Source organism: Hibiscus syriacus, unplaced genomic scaffold (genome assembly GCF_006381635.1).
Source record: "Hibiscus syriacus cultivar Baekdansim isolate YM2019G1 unplaced genomic scaffold, ASM638163v2 tig00110607_pilon, whole genome shotgun sequence".
Lineage (NCBI taxonomy): Eukaryota > Viridiplantae > Streptophyta > Magnoliopsida > Malvales > Malvaceae > Hibiscus > Hibiscus syriacus.
Genome location: NW_024062799.1, coordinates 2,306,081 through 2,324,158, shown reverse-complemented (window position 1 = coordinate 2,324,158; position 18,078 = coordinate 2,306,081). Strand labels below are relative to the sequence as shown.

General features: G+C 33.6%; 1 protein-coding gene and 2 pseudogenes across 1 annotated transcript; 1 reads left to right on the top strand and 2 right to left on the bottom strand.

The window, feature by feature from the left end:
- Window positions 1-5,734: 5,734 nt before the first annotated feature.
- On the top strand, window positions 5,735-7,152 carry LOC120135260 (annotated as a pseudogene).
- A 389-nt stretch (window positions 7,153-7,541) lies between these two features.
- LOC120135296 lies at window positions 7,542-9,684 on the bottom strand. The gene is made up of 3 exons (XM_039151581.1): window positions 9,506-9,684; window positions 8,601-8,683; window positions 7,542-7,801 (listed from the first exon to the last, which is right to left on the bottom strand). The coding sequence occupies exons 1-3, from the start codon at window positions 9,582-9,584 to the stop codon at window positions 7,766-7,768; spliced, it is 198 nt and encodes a 65-aa protein (XP_039007512.1). The 5' UTR covers window positions 9,585-9,684; the 3' UTR covers window positions 7,542-7,765.
- A 3,680-nt stretch (window positions 9,685-13,364) lies between these two features.
- Window positions 13,365-18,047, bottom strand: LOC120135416 (annotated as a pseudogene).
- Window positions 18,048-18,078: the final 31 nt, after the last annotated feature.

Here is an 18,078-nt window from a genome sequence, read left to right as displayed (position 1 = left end):
CCGGGTCGGATACGGGTTGGGGGTGTTACATTGCTCGTATGGTTGAGGACATTGCTTCCAGCTCGAACATCCCAAACAACTCAGACAAATGGCAAAGCAAAAAAACATAGATGATAGAGACCCAAAGCATGACTCCAATTTGTACGTGAACGAAAACATGAAAAAACATGAGAATTGAAGAACTTAATACTACTTCTGACGAGTTTATTGATTACAAAGATAGAACATCATAACGAATAATGCAACAGAGGTTTATGAATTTATGATTTGATTTACTGTTTAGTGTGTGTAAGGTTTGTCCCATTTACATCTTTAAGGTAATGTATTACTGTGTTGTAATATTACTTCATTGTTTTTTTCACTATATATTAGTATGATCGTTCGAACTCCTCACATTAAGAAGATAAAAAAAAATTGAATAAGACCACTCAAATCACGTAACCTTAGCATTACGATTTTCTTATTTAAATATAATATTAAACAAAAAACAACCACAAAAATTAAAAAATATTAATGTTTAAGTTTATTTAGTAAATTTTTATTGAATATGAGAATGATCTTATGACATATACGAATTATCTGAAGCAATTCGCAGTATCTCATTGGCAACAATACTCCTGGAGATGCCCTCGGATGATCCAGCAAATCAAGCTCGAACTGAGCTTTAATTTGAATTCGAGTCAAACTTTAATTTTTATTTAGAACTTGACTCTAGTATGTAATTTTAAATATTTTAAATCAATTCGAAGTCAAGACTACTCGAACTCGATTTGAGGATTGGGTGGTTGAGATGATACTAAATATTGGGCTTTGTTTTGGTAATTAGAGAGAAGGGGTGGGCTTGGTGAGTTGATGGTTTTTATTTATTTGAAAAAGTTGGTGTGATGATGGTTAGACATAGTGTCGGGGGTGAAAATTAAGGAAGCAAAGCATTATATTGGAAGAGGAATATCTGAGAGGATGAAATGTCACATCAACAAGCGATCAAGATCGTTAAGGTTGTTTTATCACTGGAGTTCACGAGTAAACGCATTTCTCTTCGGTAATATTACCAGTTGGAGCCTTTGGATCCTATTTTTTTCACTTTAAATATCTTTCATATCCCTATCAAGTTTAATATTAACCAAAATAAACAATAAACTTATTGTTTTTGTTTAAATACTTCTTCAATTCAAATTTAAACAAATTAAACTATAACTCTCAATTCTTATTTTTTAGCATAACAATAAGCCTCTGACCTATTTTTCATTACTATTTATATTTGTCTCTTAATCTATCATTTTAGCTTCATCCCTTTCGGTTTGGATTTATCTTTTTTAAAAATATTTTGTACATCATGTAATATACCTATATCTCAATTGCAGGCATATAATTATATTTATACTAAAATAAAATATTAAAACTTATTAATTAAATTTAATAACTTAATTTAAGTATTATATTTTTGTTTTGAAAAGTAGTTATGTAAAAAATAAAATACTTAAAGAGAGTAAATAATTGAAAATATTAAATTTTATATGAATTCATATGGGTTGGTACACACTATTGTAATCAATATTGATCGAAATAAGTCGAAACATAATAAATGATTGAGACACACTAAAATTTGGGAAAGTCTAACGTGCGAAACCTTAATATACGGTTAAGGAAAGACGTTACCGGTTTTGTATTATTTTTAAACTATAATTATACTCCAGTTACTTTGCATCGATGTAGATTGATTAGATTGATATAGACTCATACGACCGATACTATATTAAATATATGGTTTCACCTAACTCTTCTAAACGAGATGAAGGTATTTGTGTACAATTAGGCGAGAGGCATTTGTGTATAGTTTTTATACAGTGTCTTCTGGGAGAGAAGAAAAATGCATGAATCCAGTTACGTGTGAAGCAACGTTGTGGCTTCTGCTTATTCATTCAAGCTGGGAATTTGATTAACATGTTTCGCGGCATCATTGCAAGTTCCAGAGGAACTCTCCAACAGGGAAACAAAGGGGGAAATTTGGCTTCTTAGGAGTTTGGCAGTTTAGGATTTAGGCCTTAGGGATGGTAAGATGTCCAAACAGTTCGTTGCTGAGATGCTGAATTCTTGGTACTATTTTCCAATGGTTACATCAAAACATGACAATCTTAAATATATTAAAAATTCATGAAGATAAAATTTCGGATATTGTAAAACATACAATGAAGGGATCATAATAGAGCAATCAACAAACCTCATTATCTTGTAGCTTGCACCAATCACGTTGACAAGCATATATATGGGTTTTGGGCAATATATTAGGTCATTTCAATTAATTAATTTTGATAATTAAATCATCATCTTCATGTGTTGCGTTGGAGGCTATAAGTGCTTAGAATCTTGTCGGTGCTTCAAAGAAAATAATATATATTGTATATATAGCATGAGTTTGAGCCTGATAATTAAGAAATAAAACAGAAAAAGAGTAAATGGTTGGTTGTTGCTTTAGAGAGGCGTTTTCGGAAGCTTCAATCATTCTTCCTCCGATTTCATTAATTAAATAATAGGGTAACTATACATTTAGTACCCAATTATCACTTTTATTATGTTTTGATCACCCAACTATTATTGTTTTTCAAAATCATACATAAAGTTATATTTTAACTTCATGATGATCACCCACATTAAAAAGGTAACAAACTATTGACATGACATTTAAAAAAAATAATGATGATGTAGCATTACTTTATAGTAATATATCAATATTGCTATTAATTTTTTAATGGTGAGTAACCAAATAAAACTAAAATGTAAGTTATATGATTCTGAAAAAAATAATAGTTAGATAACAAAAAATGGAATAAAAGTAATAGTTGAGGTACTAAATATATAGTTTACCCTAAATAATATAGTTGATTAATTGCTTTATTCATGATTCCTTGTGCTCTCTCCTTTTTTGACCTCTGCATTATGAGCAACTGTTGTAATAGCACGAGTTTAAATAGTCTAATCCTTAAATCTTAAATCGTATGTACTTTTTTTTTTTTTGGATAATTAGATTATTACCCAATGAATCAGTAACTGCTTCAAATTCAATACAAACAAACAAGCATAAAAAAAGGTGACAAGATACACAAAAAATCATACTATACCCTAGGAATTACAAAGAGAAAGATTAGTATATCCAATCTATTGACAACCCTATTACTAAGTTGAATTCCTACAGTCTTTTTTGATTGAGGCCAGAATATCGTCTTCAGATCTGCAGGTTCCTCGAAAAAGTCTTCGGTTCCTTTCTTCCCGTATTGTATAATGAGCACCAAGAAAGCTTCAATATACTAGTAAGCAAGGACTTGCCTTTCCATGTGTTATATGCCCAAGTAAGCAGATTAGTCCAGGCAAGAAGAGGTTATGAATCTGTGAGCTGAAGAATAGAATTCCAGATTGAAGCAATTGTTTTACATTCAGCAAAGAGATGGTTTTTGGTTTCCCTGGCTTCGAAACAGAGGATGCACATATCATTAGTTTCAATTCCAAACCGTAGTAGCCTATCCTTTGTAGGAAGACGATTCAAGATAACCATCCAATATATTAAGCTAAACTTGGGAATGTGCAATGAAAACCAAATTAGTTTATGCCATGGGACTTTACCGTTTTTCTGTCGAACCTCTTCCCAAATCAGTTTTGGTAGTCACAGCTCCGGATGCAAGAATAGGTCGAGTAGCTGCTCGGAGTTTCATGATTTTCCTTAGGATCCAGCTTGAGTTCTTCGGTTATTCCATGTGCCATAAATCATGATCCTTAATGAGATAGTTGAGGATCCAAGCAACCCAAAGGGAACCCTCCCCTGCAAGTAATTTCTTGATGAGTAGAAGCATGCAAGATTTGTTCCATGACTTGATGTCCTTAAGACCAAGTTCGTCTTCCGACTTTGGGGTGCAAATTTTACCCCAACTAACTCTAGCTCCCACTGCTGAAACGTCAGAACCTTTCCAAAAATATCTCGAACAAATTTGTTCGATTTTGTTAATAACAGTTGCTAATAACAGATTGTGGCAAGACAAGTTGCCTACACCAGAAGTTTGCCACACTAAAAAGAACTGTTTTGATCAACTCCAATCTGCCAGTGTAACTTAGCTTCTTCTTGGACCATTGATGGAGTTTGACCTTGATCTTGTCTAAGAGAGGATGGCAGTCTTTGATCGAAAGTTTCCTTGTGACCAGAGGTATCCTAGACATCTGACTGGTAGTTTTCCAAGCTTAAAACCAGAAGAATTAATAATAGTGTCAAGAGAGTAAGCTGAAATTCCAGCAGTAAATATTTCACATTTTGCAACATTAAGCTGAGGCCTGAATTTCATAGAAGTAGTCAAGAACAGTGATGACTCCCATGACAGATTCCAGATTTCCCTTGCAGAAAACTAGGAGATCATCAGCAAAAATAAGGTGGGTGAGATGAATTTTCTTGCATTTAGGATGGAAATTAAAGACCCCTTTTGCAGCAGCATTGTTGAGTAAATTAGATAAAATTCATTACCATGACAAATAAGATAGGGGAAAGGGGGTCCCCTTGTCTAAGACCCTTAGCACCTTAAAATACCCAGTCAAACTTCCATTGAAAGCTATGGAGTAAGTTGTAGTAGAGTAGCAGGCCACTATCCATTCTATAAAATATTTGGGAATTGAAGAGCCTTTAGAATGCTAGGAATGAATTTCCAGTGAATGGAATCAAAAGCCTTTAATGTATGTACAATTTATAGCAACAATCAATACATAAATATGAGATTTTTGAACTAGTGAGAGCATAAGTTCCACAAGTGTGTGATCAAATATTCCATGATTTCTGGGAGTCGTGCATGTGTATCCTACTTTCAAAGGTCATACTCATCGTACATAATTGTGCATTATTGAAAGGTAATTCAGCTATAATAATTGGCCATTTACATACCTTCTCCTTCACTTTCCTTTCCAGTTATCATCATTGGTTTTAGCACTTTTTCGGTAATTGCTTTGGATTGTACACTTAAATGTATGATTGTACCTTATGTTCACATGTAAGAAACTTTAATTGATAACACATGCAGTATCATGGATCTATCAATTCATATGTTTAATGTCATATTATTTACATTATTTTCTGTTTTAATTGTGTTTAAGATATATTAGTCAATTAAGTCTTATTCTATTTGTTTTATAACATAATTTGAACATATTTAAATATATAATTATTTTTCAATTCGAGGTAATTTCATTATCAAAGAAAACTCCAAAATAAGCCAGTTCTGGAAGAGAAGAAAGGGGCCTGGCTCTCCCTTCAGGATCAGGTCGAATAGGCATCCAATGAACTTGGAGCAACAATTATATGGACTCAAGACCACCGTAGTTGCTTGCAACCTAGCCTTTTATATATTTCCCAATTTTCTTCTGATTACCGGTGCTACATATCTTCATTTGAATGAAGGACAAAGCAACAGTTGAATAAAGCTGAGATCACCGTGAAGGAAGCATATTCTTGCTTGCTTCTTTCAAGTGCTTTCACTGTTCATCGTTGAATCTTCGTGTTTCTTCTTCACCCTTTTGTTAAATTACTAGTGGGAGAGTTAGGTGCCTGAGTCAACACCTTTTAAAGGCATAAAAGATGGCATGATAAGATTATGGCCGTGTAGAGAGCTCATAGCAAAATATATAAGGACGTCTTTTGAATAACCTTTTACTAGATAGCGACGAGTGATTTACTCGAAAGCCTGCCTTTTTTTCTCCCTTGGACCTTCCTCCTTCCTTTTCATACGTTACTTTAAACTCTCTCTCTCGCTATTTCATTATCATTGGCATTATTGAATTAGATTAGTGAGAAAGGTAAAGAGAGGAAGAAAAACCATGGGATCTGAAGCAGAGGAGGAGTCGAGCTGCATACCGAAGCTACCGCTGTTATCAGTTTCACATGCGCAATTGCAGTCGCCGGAGAGATCAGGGACGTTAACCCCACCATTTTACGTGTCAGCAGCCTCGGTTCCATTTCGCTGGGAAGAGGAACCGGGGAAGCCCAAGCCGTGTACAACGCTCGCCACTTTTTCTTCTACCCCAAATGAACCTGCTCAAAAGTGCCTGGAACTTCCTCCTAGGTTGCTGCTAGATGCCAAGGTTACTAAACTCTCCTCACCCACCACGGTCTTGGAAGGTCCTTACATGGGCAGGGCTAGATTTCAGTCTTCTTCTTTCAGGATGGGGGGCGAGTGTTACGGATCGTTTCGTTCTGTTGCAGTGATAGTCCTGAGATGCTGCAGCTTGGGACTATGGTTCTTAGCAAAAGAGGGTACACAGATAAAGGGTTTCTTGGTTCTTGGAGGAGAAGGCCCTTTAAGGCTAGACATAGAAGAGAAGATTATGCGTTTGCATCTTCTGGGGAATACGGAGACAGAGAAGGAGAAGACAGCAGTGGGAGCAACAGTGTTAAGATCACTAGAATTACAAGGATTGGCAGCTCTCCCAGTCTCTCTCATTCCAAGTCCCACTTCTGGGTAAGTTTCTCTCATCTTCTTTCATATTTTCAGTTCTCTTCAAGGCCAAGGATTTTGCTGCTATGCCACTTTTATAGTTTTCGTCAATCAGTACTCAATCACTCACCATTCACTTAAATTTTATACATAAATTAACAAGGGGATAATGGTTTCTGATCCTTTGATGGAACTTTGGAATATTAAATCAATTTTGCCTTCAAACATTTACTTAAAACTTCACTATAATGTGCCACTTCGGTAAGCTTTTTATACCATTCTTGTTCTGCAACATTCAATAAAGTTGTTTGATTTGTGGATTGGGTATGACAGGAAAGTATCTATGAAGGCTTGATGCAAGTGGTTCCATGGAGTAAAAGGGAAAAGAAGGCTAGATTTAAGGGGTGACTTTTTTTATTTGTCTATGCACCCCTACGATATGAGTACAAACAGTTTATTAAATTACCTGCACTAAAAGGCCAGGCTGTCCTCCAATCCGCTTGAGTCAGTTGATACTTCACCGTGAATGGCAATGAGTAATCAAAGCCCATTACTGTTTTGTTTCTTCTCTTGTTGTCGGGCTGGGGGTTGTTTTCAGCTAACGGTATATTGGATGCGTCTATGGCTATGGTTGCAATCTTTTACTCGTTTGGATGTAACTCGAAGTGAGGGTTTGCACAAACCAGAATATGCAGGCTTTGATTTAGCAGCAATAAATGTATTTGTAGGCCAACCCTAGGCAGTCGGAAGTTGGAACTTCTGTAACTATGTGAACTTTATAACTTAGCTCTTTCCAATATTATCATTTACCAATTACCACTAGTTGTAGATTGTTCCGATCTAATCATTAACTTCTTTATCTGTATTTATGATAAGGGCAGCTCGACAGAAGATACACTAAAATAGCAATTTGGGGTTTTGAGGGCAACTTCAACAGCCATAGCACGGTTTGGTGCATCCATCCAGGCAACCAACATTTTCTATACCAATGTTCTCAAGCTGCTCTACTATTGTTCACCATACTAGAGCTAAATAAGAGGCACGGAGAAAGCAAATTAACCAAAGAAAGAACATTAATCTAAGGGAAATAATATTCAACTCGAATATGAATTATCCATGCTTTGAGCAATCCTTAACCATTGAAAATAAAAACAAAATAACATTCAAATTCTCGTGCTAAAGACGAAGTTGAAGGCACAAGTCACTCTTTAAGAGTTCGACTTAAAAAGGGAGGTTTATTTTGTTGCTGATTACATTACTCGCTACATTTGAATTGTTTGTTTCTTTCCAATCCATAAATCAAATCAACCCTGCTTTTTACCAGTCACACCTGCAACCACCTGCACAATGGAAGCAAGCACATCCGTGTATTAAAAGCAAGAAGAAAAAAAGACAGAACATTGGTATAACTAAGGCTAGAAATGTCACCTGGGAGTACTCATATCTCCTCTTAGAATATGCAAGTCTTTGGATACAAACTCAAAAGAAATTTTAAGAACATACAAATGATGTTATGTAGCTGGTCTAGTTCATAGGCATGGCAACCTCCAACAAGCCAATTGTGCTCGTTTATTATTTTCTCAAAAGATGCAACAAGAGAAAGAAGCACAAGACGGGTAATAAAAGGGTAAAATAAGCTTGACCTCATCTTATATGCAAAGAACAACTACAATAACCAAAATTTAAGCAGTGGTTATTATTTTCTCCATGATACCAATCAATCCTTATAACTAGATGAGTAAGGCATATAATTCTACCATAAGTGCAATCATAAGATAGCAGGCATTAACAGTAAAATTTATCATCCAACTAGAACAAGCTAAATTTAAGGAAGATCTACAAAAAACAGATCTCTTTAGTGTGAGCTAGAATGAGGTGTTCTCAGTTGTACAAGGGTGTCAATAACAAAACCCTGACTAAAACCGTTGTCATTACTTGTTCAAATTATCCACCATTTCAAAAATAGTCTTAAAAAACTGCAGCTGTGGATGAGAAGTTTCCATGCCAAGAAAAATATTACCCAAACTAGGATCACAGTTAATAATACCCTTCTCTGACACACAGGAAAATAATCTCAAAATTTCTTTAAAAATCGTAAAGACTTTAAAAAGGATCCATATTGCTAAGTGCTAAACTTACATCTTTTAATGCAGGCTGAGGGACTTGCTTTGACGATTCAAAGGAATCTAGAATGGGCCTTACAACAGCTGGTAGGAAGAGACCTGCATATTGTTTTTACAGAAGCGTGAGCAGAGGGGGAAATTGCAATCTCCACGGTCCACACAATTACAGAAACAAGTGGAAGTTCAAATACTAACTTCATAGAACAAAGTAAAAGGAATGATGCTACAAAATATTATTTCTCTCTTTATATAGATTCAGGCTAGCTACTCTAAAAACGTCCAAGTCTCGACTATTGCTTCCCCAGAAACCACCTTTAGAATTACCATCATTCTTTTGATTATGAGACATTATTACTTCAATCACATTGGTATAAAACATAGAATATACCAACTTCATACATCATTTCGGATTTAGAATCCTGTCTCATTGACATCTATGTACAGACCATACATTGGATGATAACTTATAATCTGAGTTTCAGAAATTCCAGCAGTGTTTGCTATGTCATTTTCAAAAGGTCGTATATTTATAGAAAAGAAAAAAATAATACATTGTCCAAAGCATTTCCTGAAATATGAAGCATTTAAATCTGATTCCCCTTCAGCTACACCAGGGATTGTAATCAGATAGTAACTAACTACCCATCAATAAATGAAACCGAAAATTGAAAGAATCCCGCGTACCAAATTTTAGCTAATTAAAAAATTGGATTAAAAGCCTAGTGAATTCAGAAGGAAAAAAAAACAAACATAAAAAACCTAAGTTTTAAGGAAAAAAAACAAACATAAAAAACCTAAGTTTTTCCTCTGATTCAAATCATTGATAACCAAACAACAAAACATTAGGGGTTAATAATCAAAGAAAAACAAAGAATAATCAAAAGGATGATGATTAGATTAAAGAAGGGAAGAAAAATTCACCAAAACCAGCGATAGCGCAAGAAGCGGCGACAACTGGCTCTTGCACCACGAACATTTTCAGCTTCTCCATCACCGGCATCTCTAACCGATTTTTTACCTGCTTTCACTGAATTCTTTCGGAAGAGCAACTCTGTGACTGTTCTTCGATGAATGCAGCAGAAATATAAGATCGTAAACCCAGATGATCCCCCTTTTTTATGAAATGAAAATGGGAAATTTATGTACGGGTCGGGTATCCGAAAGATATCGAATATGCTTTTATATTTTTATTTCCATAAAGAGCCCCTGATAGCTTCCGAAAGTAGTTCAAACCAAAGTTAGTGGGGGTGGAATTTTCAGTGTTTAAGGAGGGTAAAAATAGAACAAATGAGCGAAAGCTGTAGACTGATGTCGCACGTCCTGAAAAATCGAGAGTTTAATTTTAGGGATTCGTTTTGACTAAAATAAAAATATGGATCGAAGAGTCGTCACAATATTTGTTTAGGGTGTGATTAGAGCAACTAAAAGCACCTAAATATTGTCATTTTAATAAAATTTAATTTTTTAAAATTATTAAAATAACATTTATCTGCTTTTCAGAAAAATGAGTTCGAGAGTCGATTACGTGTATTAGGACCCTACAACGCCCAAAAATCGATACATAGTTGATTAATTATTATATGTGCAATGTAATTTACGAATTCAAATTTTAATTTAATTAATTATCCCTTTTAATTTGACTAAATTCACATTATTTAACCTATTAAAATTTTAGAGAGAAAATAAACAATTCATGCATTCAACTAGATAAAGTTAACCAATGAGTGGCTTTCATTTCATTTCCAACAAAAGCGGTGAATCACTAATTTTTTTCTCAAAAAATTTAAGTTAAATTGTTAACATTTCACCATTTTAAATTAAAGGGAAACACCACCTAATATGATAAATAAAGAATGTTCAAATATTTATACGCATCGAAATTAAACCACCGAATAAGGTCGAGAGGTTCATTGTTTTATTTGATTTCACTAGAAAAAATTATTTACTTTAAATTATCTGAATTGGACATACCAGGTGGATTAGGAAAGGCCTCTTCGATAATTTAAATTAAATTAACATTGCCTTTTAATTTTTTATGAAAGGTGGAATAATGCAAATGAGAGATCCTGCTATGCAATTAAATAAAATGTCATACAATCAATCAATAAGCTTTAATGAAAATTATTTACAAATTTAAAGAATCAAATCAAAGAATCAATTTAATTAGCATGTTAAGATTATAATGTAAATAATTAAAAAAAATACATGCGTAAAATAATAAAAAAATATAAACAACTTAATGTAAAGAGTGAATAAATTAAGTTAGAAAAAAAAAAGTTCGAAGGTGAGTTAAAGAGAATATTAAAATTACTTGTCTTTAAGAGTATCTTACTATAAAACAAAATGAATTGGTTATGGTAAAAAAAGTAATAATAAATAAGTAAATTAAGTATAATCTGCAAAAATGAAAAAAAATAAGGATACGATTATCACAATAAAAGAAATAATATCAAATATACCAAAAGATAAATTAAGTTAACATAAAAACTTAAATAAATAAAAATTATGAATGTCTAAAATTTCAAAGTATATAAAATTAATATGGAGAAGAAAAATAAATAAAAATATATTGAAAGGTAAAAATCTAATTTAAAATAAAGATAAACATTTAAAATATTGAATTTAAGAAAAGAAAATAAATCAAATTAATGTTTTAATCAACGAATCAATTCTAATAAAGTGAAAAAAATTTGGAAATAAATAAATAAGAAAACAATTAAGAAATGAATTAAAAAAATGAGGAAATTAAGAATAAGAAAACAAAAAAAAGTAAAAAAAAAAGGTTCAAATCTAAGAAAATGAAATTTTAAAAAAGAAAATATTTTTTCAGAAAAAAACATGAATACTCAAAAAATAAGATAAATAGAAGTGGTATTGAAAATTTAATTAAAAAAATCAAAACAAATTTTCAATAAAATGGAAGAATATGAAAAGAATTATCTCCAACCCGTGTAAAAGTACATGGATCCCAAAGATCTGAATTAGGTCATCGGTTCATTTACTTGAGTATAAATCTAAAATTTCAAAGTACCAATTTGTTCGTCCTCAAAAAAGAAAGAAGAATATTTCCTCACTTATGATTCATGGTCTGCTTTTATTGAGAAGTCTCAAGGAATACTAAATATATAAAGATTCAATGAAATCATTTTTCCTTGTTCATCGAATTTCTCTCTTTCGCGTGATTTTAAATAAAAGTAAGATTAATATCGATCGAAACAATAAAAACAAAAGTAGAGAAAAAAAGTTATCAATATCCATTGAGAAACCTCAAGGAAGGCTACTTAAGAAATATATTCAAAGGACTTTTCCTCGTTCATCGATTCCTTCTCATTCGATGGATTTTTGAACAAAAAATAGAAAAATAGAAATCGATTGAGAAAAAATAGCAAAGAAAAATAAGAAAAAAGAAAATAACATAATTACCTTTAATAAAAAAAAGTTATCTTTTATTGCTGGTAATATCAAATTACAATGTTTGGGTGGCTCTCTTTTTCTCCAAAAAAAAAAGTGTAAAGTGTCTATTTATAGACTCTCAAAAACTCTAAAAGAGAAATACTATCTTTTCATTAATAAAAAATTCTAAAATAAAAAAATCTTAAATTACCCTAAATAAATTATGAAAAGTCTAAATCTAAATTTAATTACAAATATTAAATAAAATATTTAAAATCAGCTTCAATAAAATGTTTGGGTTTTGAGAAATTAAACTAGACAAAAATCGGGTATTACATTTACACCTCTTTACTCATTGATATTGATATGTAATGCAAATAGAACAAAGATAAAAAATAACCGATTTTTATTCGTTTGCTATAACTTCGTTCCACAATTTCATCGTTTTCCTCTAATATTCGGTTGTGTAATGTGAAGCAATGTCCTATATAAGGTTAAGGAATTCGGTGTATGAAGTCCAAGAAAGGGATATAGGGCACGGCTTTGTTTGTTTTTTTAGGGTCCAAGTTTTCAAATGTTGATGCTGGGAAATTGGTGAGGCGGCCACATGAAGACAGGATCACGATAGTGGCATTGTGGAAAAATGTGGAACTCACTGTTAGGACAGTGGACCTAACAATATTGTTGGGTTTTTCAAGAAACAAAAAATGTTATTGATCAACACATAACGTGTCATATCTCTCTCTATTAGTTAATCACTGTTAATGCACAAAATGGTACCCTAAATTTCTATAGCTTCATTGAATTTAATTCCCATGTGCTGTTATCATTTTTTTCTGACTTATGTATCATTGCTTTTTAGGGACTATTGCCAGAGTTCCTTCGCTTGGAAATTAGAAACATTCTGACCTTGGATTTTGGCAATTTATTCATGCAGTCCACGTACAGATCACCAACACTTTGGCGTTACCTGGCTTGTTTATTTGACTGCTCGCCCAGTAATTTGTATTTTAGGTGCTCTATTTATATTCTGAGCTACCCCAGATTTTACAGGACGGATGTAATATTTTTTTATAGATGGAAAGAGCTTAAAATATAATATTTAAGTAGCGGGAGCTTATAAAATTTTAAAAGGATAACACTATTTTAGTAGAAATATAAAAAAATGTAAAATATATAAGAATTTGAAATTTTAAAGGGACGATCGCCCCACATATCCTCTAAATCCATCCATGCTACTAGCCATTCAATTCCTATCCAGCCCTTATAAGCAATCAAATTAAGTTAAAAGGGGAAACCAACTTGGAATATACATGTCAAGGAGCATGCAGGCTCCACGAAGTGGAGATCCTTGATTTTTGCCTTATTTCCTACGTTATATCAGTAAGTTTGCTGATAAATTGATATGCTGTTATGTGATATGAGAAAATTATTGACGATTTATAAATGGTGTTATAAATGCATTCTTAAACAATCTGACCATGCAATGCATGATTAAAACAAGTAACAATAGCAATTAAAACAAAGTACATGGTTATCGACATGAACATGAATGAATGCAGAAGAATGTTAATCTTCCAAGTTCCCATGGCATCATAGGTGGCAGCAAGGTTTCTATGAAGTCTCTAAGCGATGAGCTCCACATTCTTGTTCCAATATCTTTCTTGCATTTTCAAATAACTTTATTGCCTCGTCTACTCTGTACAGTTGCACATTTGCTCGTCCCATCTGGTTGAATACAATTCCAAAGAAAGCAGATTTGTTTCCCCGCTAGCATGAAGGTTTTCCACAGCACTATTGAAAAAGCTTCGACCTTCCCCATACCTCCCAACCAGGTAAAACATCACACTCATCAGTGCTTCAATTCCGGCAATGGTGCTTCTGTTGCCATCAGTGTCCTCCAGTAACATCATTGTGTTCTCAAGGAACTTCAGAGCCTCTTCAGGCCCATTCAAACCTTCATATATGCCCAATACTTCAGTTAATACGCTAACAATCTCCCCTGATGTAGTCCCAGACACAGGTTTTGAATGTATCCTCAAGGAATTCTCAGAATAGAATTTGGGTTCCCCTACCATGCCTATCTTGTAATAGAGATCATTCAGACGAATAAAGACTTGCTACAAAAGGATGATTTTTGCCTTTTGTGGATTTAAATACTGCAAGTGCCTTCTGATATGCAAAAATTGCCTCATCAATCCACAAAGGGACAAATAAATGCTGCTAATGCTAATATCAATAGCAGCCAACTCATTTTCTTGACCGTTAGCAATCGTTGACATGCTAGTGAGGACAAGGTGCTCAAGGACAGATTCATTATCTGCCTTTGCCTCACACACAAGAGCCATAAGCCAGTGGTCGGCTGCGTCTTCAAGGGATGTCGGTGCACTGTGCTCATTGTGGATTTCAAGGGCCTGCTTGCTTAGATTTTGTGCTTCGTCAAATTGCATTGCTTGAACATGAGCCTCAGCTAAATACCTGACATTTTCAGTAAGTTCAGAATGCACTTATGCTGATTAATGTAACAGGATCAGAAAACAAATTGCAACATCTTTTTTTTTTTTTTTTGCCCTGGTTGCTTAATTGCTCTGTCTATGGCTTTATCTGTTTCACCAGCGGATTAGCATTAAGCCATTAACCAAAAAGCAGTGTGCAAAATACAACATTGTAAGATAACTCTCTGCATCCAGTTTGTTAACAACAAAGGCAGACAAGTAACCACTTATTTTTGGAGTATCTTTAGCAATACTGTGTGCTAAGGCTCTAACCATCAAGTGGAACCTATCTTCTGGTTCATATTTAGCCATGTCCCGTCTGCAAACATGTCTTTAAAACTTCAGTTAACTATTATAGTCATTAACACCATTTTTATTGTAACATCCTCAATACAGGGTTAGTGACCAAATTGTTAAATTTCAGAATTTAGTGACTAAAGTAGAGTAATTAAAGAGTTAAAGGACTTATATGAAAATGTTGTGTAAGATTAAACTACAAAGAAGGAAGAATTGAAGGACAAAATGGTCATTTGTAAGAAAATAATTAAATATGGTTATATATATCAACCACGTGGGGGAAAGAGGGGAAACTAAGTGAGTTTCCAGAGTTCTCTTGTTCTCCTTTCTTCTTCACGTGTGGAAGCCAAGAGCCAAAGGTGAGTTTCTGGTTAATTGATTTCTTGTTAAATTTAAGGTTGAGTTTTGATTATTAGGTGATAATTAAGCTTAAGGAGAGCTTAAATTGTCTTGAAACAATAAGATGAAGAGAATAGAGAGAATTAAAAAAAATAGAGGAATAAGTGAAATCTTGAAAGAGGGTTCTTTAATGAGGTTTAAGAGTGAATTTGACTTGTCATCAATCTAATTAACATGTATGAAGTGTTAGAATTGGATTTGTAACATGTTAAAATTTGAGTATGATTCTTGAATTTCATAAGGAAGAGAGGATATGGAGGTTAAAGAAGTGATTATTGAATAGAAATGAGTGCAATTTAATTGTATTTATGTTATTAATCAATCATTGGCTTGCGATGAGCCAGTGACGGAGTTACTATGGTAAAAAGTAACTCCTAAAATGTTATATGATTGATGTGATTCTTATGAGTGTATATGTTAAATGATATGTGTGAGTACATGTTAATGTGATTGTGAATAGGTATAAAGGAAACAAGTAATGATATAAGAATATATTATAAGATATATGATATAAAAATGTGATAGTAAGCCATGTGAAAGAACCATGAGATACATAAGCTTATATGAATATGTGATGTGAATGTATATGTGAATATATGAGATTAAGTGAATGAACATAGATGACATATATATGATGATATAAGAATAAGATATGAATCAAATGATATGAGTTATATGGGAAAAATATATGTGAACGAGATATGATATATATGTTTATGTGAAACCATGCAAAGTGATACGAGCTATGTAGCATATGAATATGAAATCATATGAAAAGTGACATGAATTACATGAAAGTAAACTACGTGATTATATGCACATGTAGTGATGGCAAACGGGCGGGTTGGATGCGGATACCCCCTCTCCATCCCCATACCCACCTAATATTTTTCAATCCACCACCCGCCCACCACCCATGATGGGTACAAATTTTCAAATCCACACCCGCCCACGCGGGTACATTTTCAAATCCATCCCCACACCCACAACCCACTGGTGACGTACCCGTCTAGACCCGCCTGAAAGCAAACTTAAGTTATATATAAGCAACAAACATAAAAAAAACATGTCCATTAAGAAACATAATAAAATAATCTAAGGATTATTTTAGTTAAGTGTTAATATAGATCTTAAAGTACATAAAACACCATAATAAAAGACATAATTAAAGTTTAGAAACATAAATGACAAACACATAATATTTTTGTTCTTTGACACAACATTCTAAAATTTCAAGCAATGCTTATGACATCTGATACTCGAGTATTACAATCATCATTCTCTATTTCCTCTAATTGAGAGAGCTCCAATTTAAATTCACTACTCCCTACATATATAATAGAAAGTGGGCGGGCGGGTGGATATTTAACTGGGCGGGCTGATGTGGGGCGGATGCGGGACGGGTAATGTCTTAAACCCATTACCCGCCCACTACCCGCGACGGGTATCACTTTCTAAATCCACACCCGCCCACTACCCGCTAAAATTATACCCATCCCCGCCCCAATTGAAGCGGGTGCGGTGCGAAATCCGCGAAACTGTACCCGTTTGCCATCCCTATGCACATGTGATATATGCTATGAGACATGACCAATGTGAGATAGATGTTTACACATACATGTGGTATGTGACAGAAGAAAAAGAAATATGTGATCATAAGAGCAAGGATATGAATTATTATAAAATAAATGCACATAGTATATGATACAAGAACTATATGTATAGTTGGCATGCCAAGAGTCGAGGGTTACCTATGTCTTTCGAGACATACGGACAGTTTACCTATGTCCTTCAGGACATATGGACAGTGTTACATATGTTCTTCGGAACATATGGATAGGTCATTCGGGGCACAGATTTTATTTGCCACTTAGTGGATTTTATACGAGCTGTGGTGACAGCATATGTGTGCACAACCTCATAGTACTCGTATATCTTAAGTTCTCAATAGAGTGCATGGGCTTATAAAGATATAAAGAGTGTGTACATGTTTGCATGCTAATGTGTTAATGTTGTTTATACTGGTTCCTATATGACAGTGTGAATACATAATGTAATATGCATAATTGTTATTAGTTACTAGATTGCATGTTCATACTTATAGAAATTCTTTATGTAAATTATGCCTCACTAAGTCGATGACTTAGCGTGTAAGTATTCTACACGTAGGTACTAATAAGCTCAAGGATCAGATTTGAGACCGGTAGAACAGCATACCTTCACAGGAGATCAGATCAGAAGTAAATCGTATAATAGGTATTTTGTTGTATTAAATGTGTTAGCATGTAAGCAAATGTAGATTTTTGTATGCTCTGATCAACTTTATAACGTTTTGAACTCAATGATGTAAATATGACTTTTGTGTTAATAAAAGTTTTTAAATTTCATATAGTTTTTATGAATATACATGTTTGAAAGGTTAATGTGACACCTCGGACTCGTATCCGAGTCTAGTACAGGTTGGAGTTTTACATTTATTTCTCTGTTGCAGCAATGGTCTTTTATTCTTCAAACCTATAAGTTTTATTCCTAGATCTATAGTGAAGACCAAAAGAAAACATCTACTTAACTAATAACAAGAATTTCATCAAAGTGTAATGACAACAACTAACTGATCACAACACTTTTTATCAACCTTTCAAACAATTAAGAAACCATAACCCGTCTGCTAGCTGCAATGTGTGCTGTGAATTAAGAAAGTTTCAAACCCACCAAAGAAACAAGCATGCACCCACCTCGTGAACTAACTGGTAAAATTAATTAAAAAATGGAAGGTTAGTTAACTTACCTGCAAATATCGACAACTCTAGGATCCAGATCCCCGTAAGCTTCAATCTGGATCCTCCAGCCAGAGTCATAGCACTATTGGACTGGTCTAATTGACCTATAATGGAGTACTAGTCTTCTTCT